Here is a 7,140-nt window from a genome sequence, read left to right as displayed (position 1 = left end):
CACTTCGACCTTGATGATGGTGGTGACACGGCAGAGGGAAATGTTACCGATCCATGACATCGGTTTGAACATTTGTTTTGGCAGATTTTTGAAGTATAATATGGAGATAGGTCCCCCCAACCCCTATCCATACATTTATATTTTGCTCGTAATATAGTTAAGTTGTGAACCTAAAGTGTGGTATAAATAAAAGAAGTATAAGTACGTTAATTATACTTGTACGACTTTCTTTGTAAAAGGAATTTTTGAAAATTTGTAAAAGGAATTTTTGAAAATATTTTATTACACTTCCGCATGCTAAAAAGAGAATATTATTATAAAAAACACATATCATGCATGACGTTTTGGGAGTCACAAGCTATCCTCTATTGCAGGGTACAACACTGCCTACCCTTACTTCCTCAATACATTGCTTACCAGTACTACAGCCCTCGGGAGAAGCACACCACCTTCCTCCGCTGCTTCCTGGTGGCGATGATCGCCCTCTTCATCATCATCGACACCGTGCTTCACCATATGGCTCGTCCTCCAGTTCCCACTCCCCGTGTTCCGAGTCTAACTTGGCAACGCTCACCAACTTGTCCGGTAACTGGGTGGTCCGGTTTCAGGTTGCAAACCCTAACGAGAAGATGAAGACATCCTACAGTGACATTTTTTTTTCCTACGGTGACATTGAGTCGTACGTCTACTACAAGTCCGAGTCCTTGAGCGCGACCTGACTGCCACCATTTGATCTGCCAGTTGTCCAGGCAAATTTCGCAAGTCGCAACCTTACCTTCTTGAACAGGTATCCGATGTGTTTACGATTATTGGTTGGACGATTTTCATTCTATGAAAAGATTGACATCTTTGTAAAGATGCCGTGAAAAGCACACTCTCTTTCTTTCTTGTATACTTTTTTGAAGCTATGTTCCTTTATTCTTACTAGCTTGTACGTTAGCAGAAATTAAGGTAGCAATGTCTAGTGTAGTAAGAGGGCAATCGACAGTGACATGGAAAAAGTTTGCACGTCGTGAACGCGAAGTTGGGGGGTGGGACATGCAGTTTGCATCCTTGGCTCTTTCCTCTTCAAGTCAGTTGATTAAGAAATTTAAAGAAAGTACAACGGTATCTTCTTGCCCAAATCACACGGAAACAACCTAATCCGATGACTTAGATAGATTTGAGATCCCATCATGTACGATGAAGATCCGCCTTCTTTTTCTATTTTATTTTATTTTATTTCTTGACTTGAAGAAAATCGGCTTTACTTAATGGCGTGACTATCGATTATTAGGTGATACTTTAGCAGCCAAATGAGAGGTAAAAAAAAATCATTTTCCTCGTGTAGAAATCACTATCGATACATGCAGCATGAATTTAATAATCGATTGTTGCAACACAATAAATAAATCGATAAGATGTGTGTGATAATTCTAACTCGATCATCGCCTTAATTAGATTGACTTTTTGAGACTTTTACTCCGATAAAATTTCACTTTATTTCGTAGATACAACTCTTTTACTGGTGGTGTTGATGATGGAGAATTGAAAAAAAGTGTAGTTAGTGTTTACTCAGACAAAATGTTCATTGTCCAATATTCCAATAAGAATTTGACGCCTGGTACAATTATGTCAACATTGTTGCTCAGACTTAGCATCCTTTCGTAGTTCTTGGGTAAACTACATAACGAACCATACTGGAGGGTGAGGCACCCACTCAAAATTTCAACTTTCGATAGCATTCACTTTCTATTTCTTAATTCGAAAAGTATAACCCATAGCATTCACTTTCTATCCCTTTTTTCCCAATTTCTTCTCTTTTTATGCCGCAACTCCGTATTTTTCGGAAGACTAAAGCCAATTAAATTTGAATTGGACAAAAATTTGGCGTAAGAGACGGGTAGTAAAAAACAAGAGTGACTTGATTTTGACTTCTTGGGTCCATCTTTCTTTTTCTCCTGGGCGGTGTAAACATTGCTGTCAAAAAAAAAAAAAAAAAGTTTTTTTCTTGTCTTCTGTTTTACTTTTTGAGTTTGCTCTTCATGTCTCACCTTTTCTCATTTTTCCCCTTTCTAATGGATTAAAGCACCAATCCAAATATTACTATTTTTTTTCGCAATTCTATGTTAAAGATATAATAATATTGACATGTGAGTTGAGATAATATTTCCTTATCTAGGAAAAAAAAAAGTAGGTATGTGTCTAGGCATTTTCAGTTTGTTAAAATAATCACTACATACATTAAGATTGTGTTCATTTCACAGAAAATAACTTTTGGAAAAATATTTTCTAAATTTTCTAGCGTTCGTTTCACAGAAAATCAATTACTTTGGGAAAACATTTTTCCTGAAAGGAAAATGTCTTCTAAACTAGAGGAAAATGTTTTTTACTTTTGAAAAATGAAAAACATTTTTCTCACTTGATCTCCCTCATCTCACACCCCTATAAGCCCTCACTCTCTCCTCCTCCTTTCTTTAATTCAAATTATTTTATATTTTCCTTATTTTCCCTCTTCTTCTTTATTTTTATGTTTTCTTTTTCTTTTTTTCTTTTTTTTTAAATTGAGCTTTTAATTTTTTTTTTTTTCTTTTTCTTCCCTTTTCTTTTCTTCTTCCTTGGCCAATCGTGGGCCATGGCAGCAACCAGCAACCAGCCACAGGCCAACTCCGGCCTCACCCAAGGCCAAACTCCGTGAAGGTGAGGCTCGAGCTTGCCAAATCTAGCAAGCCATGAGCTCACTAGCCTCGGTGGAGCCTTGGGCTCACTTGGATCGGGCCAGCGAGCTCATGGCTCACCCCATCCAAGCAAGCCAAATCCTTTGGCCGACGAGGTTGCGGCTCGCTTGGATCGGCCAAGCCTCGAGCTCGCTTGATCTCGGTGATTGCATCTTGATTGAATGTTGGGTCACTAGCCACATCGAGGCACACGGCAGCAGAGGAAGGAGGAGGAATGAGGAATAAGGAAGGGAGGAAAAAAAGAAAAATAAAGAAAAAAAAAAAAAAAAATTCAATTTTAAAAAAATAATTAAAAATTCAATTGTAAAAAATATATAAAAATTAAAATTAATTTTTTTGGTCAATTAAAAATATTAAAATTCAATTTTTTTTTTTTGGGTAAATTTTCCCAAAAAATCAAATTAGCTAACGAATGATAAAAAAACATTTTCCACTCAAATTTTAAGTTTTAGTCGAACACTAGAAAAATAGTCATTTTCTTGGAAAACGACTTCCTAAAAAATATTTTCTAAAACGTGATATTTTCCGTGAAATGAATGGACTATAAATTTGGATGTGTTTCCTAAAACAATGATTGCACATGAGATGATAATAAAAAATATGAAAAAAAAATTAAAATTATATGCTTTTGGGATGCGCATTGTATCCAAATAATAAGGCAGTTAATATATATAGAATTTATATATAAAAAAAAAATCCAGTCATTTGGATTTGGTACGTGAAGGCTACGGGAAGGTTGGAGACCAATTTCCGACATTTGCGTAATCGGTCTTCTTGTTTGACCCACCTCAATCCAATCAGGAACTCCTAGGACTCGCACTTCACCAAACAAAGGTGTCTGTCATCTATATCTCTTCCTGTTATGCTACTTTAAGGAAAGCTCGAATCTTTTATCTAGTTATTTACTTCATCTCGTAGATCAAACAGAAGGGTTTGCAATGGCAGATCCTCCTATCTTCAGCTTTTTCTGCACTTCCATCATTGTTCTATCATTGCTGCCCCTATCCAATACAGCCGACACCCTGAGTTCAGTTCAATCTATTAGAGAGGGAGAGACATTGGTTTCCCCGGGCCGAAAGTTCGAGCTCGGTTTCTTCTCTGCCGGAAGCTCAAAGAATAGTTACCTGGGGATATGGTTCGTGGTCAGTCCTGAAAAGGTGGTTTGGGTTGCTAACAGGAACAATCCACTCACCGATTCAAATGGTACTCTGAAAATAAGCAATGAAGGTGAACTTGTTATTCTGAACCGATCAAATAGCATCATTTGGTCGACGAATTCAACCAAGGCTCTCAGAAACCCAGTTGCACAGCTCCTTGATTCTGGTAACCTTGTTCTTAAAGAACCCAACAGTTTAGATTCCGCTGACTACTCATGGCAGAGCTTTGATTACCCATCAGACACGTTTTTGCTCGGTATGACATTGGGATGGAACTTTAGAACTGGCTTGGAACATCATCTGACTTCCTGGAGAACCACGGATGATCCTTCCCCTGGAGACTATACACTTAAATACAAAATTGAAGGTTTACCTCAACTTGAAATAGTCAGCAATGGTTCCGTCAAAGTTCATCGGTCTGGACCATGGAATGGAGTTGAACTCGGCGGTATGTCCAAGGTGTCGACTCCCATTGGCAAACCCATCTTTGTTCACAATGAAACGGCAGCCTATTTTGCGATTGAAATTTATAAGGACGATATCACTGCCAAATCCACATTAAGCCCCGATGGAATTGTACAGACTCTTCTACTGAAGAGTGGAAGCACGAAGTGGGATCTAACGTTCTCGCTCCCTGACAACCCTTGTGACAACTATGGACATTGTGGCACCAATGGCGTGTGCCGAGTTAACCGAAGCCTAAGATGTCTCTGCTTGCATGGTTTTATGCCCAAGTCACAAGAAGAGTGGGACATGCTCAATTCGACAGGAGGGTGCATAAGAAAAGTTCAACTGAATTCTTCTCGTGGCGAGGGTTTTATGAAACTTTCGCATGTGAAATTACCTGACCTTATAGATTTCCAACTATTCCAGAATATGAGCCTTAAAGAATGCAAGGTTGAGTGTCTAAAGAATTGTTCTTGCATAGCTTATGCTAATTCGGATGTTCGAGGAGAAGGCTGCTTGATGTGGTTTGGTGATCTCATTGATATTAAGGAAATTGACATTGTTGGTTATGGCCAATATCTCTTCGTACGGCTACCTGCTTCAGAATTAGGTAAATATTCTGCATTGACTAGTTAGTTTAGCCATCTTTTTTTTTGTCTTAATCTTTCATTACATCGATGTGTCCTTCGTCAATGTCAGACTGAGCTATCGTTCTGTCCCTTGCAATTTATTTCTAATCTAAAAGTTTCTCTAATGGAGATTGATTCATCAGCTTACAGATGAACTCTTTCTGAAATTAGTTACTTCTTCCTGTATGCCAGATTCAATCCGCAGTCTATCCAAGAAACTGGTGACTATCACTGTGGTTTCATCCATTTCAGGATTGCTTATTGTAGGCACAGCATTAAGCATAATCTGGAAAAGAAGAATGAAAAGCCGAGGTAAGCTAAATACCTTTTCCTTACTTCATTTGGTCAAATTCCGGATTTTTTTTTTTCTTGTGGAGTTTATGGTATGCCTTGAGAAACTAACTTACATCCCTTGTAGGCTTGCCAAGTGGAATGGATGACATTGACTTGCCATTATATGATTTCGCTACCGTTGCTGCTGCAACCAACCATTTCTCTCAAACAAACAAGCTAGGAGCAGGCGGCTTCGGTTCGGTTTACAAGGTAACGAGTTATAAATTAGCCAGTTCAAATAACTACGGAGGTCACACTAAGTAAAATTCATGCAGGGAATTCTTTCCACGGGTCAAGAAGTAGCAGTAAAAAGGCTGTCAAAATATTCGGGACAAGGTCCTGATGAGTTTATGAATGAAGCCCTTTTGATTGCGAAACTTCAGCACCGGAATCTTGTTGGACTTGTTGGCTGCTGCATTGAGGGAGAAGAAAGAATGTTAATTTATGAGTATATGCCAAACAAAAGCTTGAATTATTTCATTTTTGGTCAGAACCACTTGATCTTTCTTAGTTGCATTTCACTCGAATCCTTTATGCTTTTGTTTATTTCCATTGATACCTTCGCCATAAAATATAGCTAAATGCTAAAAGCATAATTAATTTTTGACGGGGTAGCTAAATGCTAACAACTTAATTAGTTTTTGATGGGGTTGAGCGTATGCAGAGCATGACAGAAGCTCTTCTTTGGCATGGAAAATGCGATTTGACATTATTTTAGGAATCGCCCGAGGACTTCTCTATCTTCACCGGGATTCGAAACTACAAGTGATCCACAGAGACCTGAAAACAAGTAACATTTTGTTAGATGCTGACATGAATCCAAAGATTTCAGATTTCAGCCTGGCAAGGATCTTTCAAGGAGATGATACAGAGGCAGAGACGAGAAGAATAGTTGGTACATAGTAAGTCTCTCATCTTAATTGATTTGAACAGTGCACTATCCATCAGTATTTCAAGAGACTAAAGCCTAATTTGCTTGATGCAGCGGTTACATGTCTCCAGAGTATGTCATTGATGGAAAATTCTCTGTGAAGTCTGATGTTTTTAGCTTTGGCGTGCTTTTGTTAGAGATAGTAAGTAGCAAAAGGAATAGAGGATTCCAGCATCCTGATCATTATCACACCCTTCTTGGGCATGTAAGTGGTAAAGAATTGTTAAGACCTACCATTTCCTTTCTCGCTAAATAGGATCAGATATTTCGTTTCTCTTAAAACCTCATCTCACTCTTTCTATGTTCCCCTAGACGCGTTTTCTTTTTCAATGCACTGATAGTGGTTGATCGTGAGTAGCTTAAATTTTTTAGGCATGGCTTCTATGGAGTGAAGGGAGGGCTATGGAACTTATTGATGAATTTGAACGTGCCTCTTTCGTTGTGTCTCAAGCAGAGAGATGCATTCAAGTGGGCTTGTTATGTGTCCAAAAGTTTCCTGAAGATAGGCCGACAATGTCTAGTGTCGTCTTCATGTTGGCAAATGAAGGAGCAACCTTGCCACTACCGAAAGAGCCCGGTTTCTTCATCGAGAGAAGTTCAGATACCTCGTATGCATATTTCGTTATGGAAGAATCCAAGACATGCAATGTTGTCACGGTCACATTGCCCGAAGGTCGATAGGAATGCCATGATGGATGTCCCTGCAAAATGTAGACCAGCTTTCTCGAGGGCAAAGGACAGAAGAAGCATTCGATGTGGTGAAGTTGAATAACGAATTTTGCTTTAGCTTTCTCCTAGGCTCTTTGAGAAGAGAGAAGAATAATCTTCCAGCTTCCTTTGGCATTGCCGAAAAACATTGACATAGGTCTAGTCAGCAGCAACCATCCTACAAGGAATGATTGGCGTTAACATGGATAATTTTTACA

At 38.7% G+C, this 7,140-nt stretch overlaps 1 protein-coding gene across 1 annotated transcript; it reads left to right on the top strand.

The window, feature by feature from the left end:
* The first annotated feature begins 3,655 nt into the window (after positions 1-3,655).
* Positions 3,656-6,895, top strand: LOC104423434 (G-type lectin S-receptor-like serine/threonine-protein kinase At4g27290). The gene is made up of 7 exons (XM_039302767.1): positions 3,656-4,931; positions 5,203-5,262; positions 5,369-5,493; positions 5,559-5,769; positions 5,948-6,185; positions 6,269-6,419; positions 6,587-6,895. The coding sequence occupies exons 1-7, from the start codon at positions 3,656-3,658 to the stop codon at positions 6,893-6,895; spliced, it is 2,370 nt and encodes a 789-aa protein (XP_039158701.1).
* The last annotated feature ends 245 nt before the right edge of the window (positions 6,896-7,140 follow it).

Source organism: Eucalyptus grandis, chromosome 10 (assembly GCF_016545825.1).
Source record: "Eucalyptus grandis isolate ANBG69807.140 chromosome 10, ASM1654582v1, whole genome shotgun sequence".
In the NCBI taxonomy this organism is placed as follows: Eukaryota; Viridiplantae; Streptophyta; class Magnoliopsida; order Myrtales; family Myrtaceae; genus Eucalyptus; species Eucalyptus grandis.
This window is presented reverse-complemented; position numbering and strand designations above follow the sequence as displayed.

What these genes read in the sequence shown, in the direction of transcription:
- LOC104423434 (XM_039302767.1), top strand. Translation starts at nt 3,656, where the DNA reads ATGGCAGATCCTCCTATCTTCAGCTTTTTCTGCACTTCCATCATTGTT. An exon ending in AAGAAGAATGAAAAGCCGAG is followed by an intron (nt 5,263 to 5,368) that starts GTAAGCTAAATA and finishes CATCCCTTGTAG; the next exon opens with GCTTGCCAAGTGGAATGGAT. An exon ending in CTTGAATTATTTCATTTTTG is followed by an intron (nt 5,770 to 5,947) that starts GTCAGAACCACT and finishes GAGCGTATGCAG; the next exon opens with AGCATGACAGAAGCTCTTCT.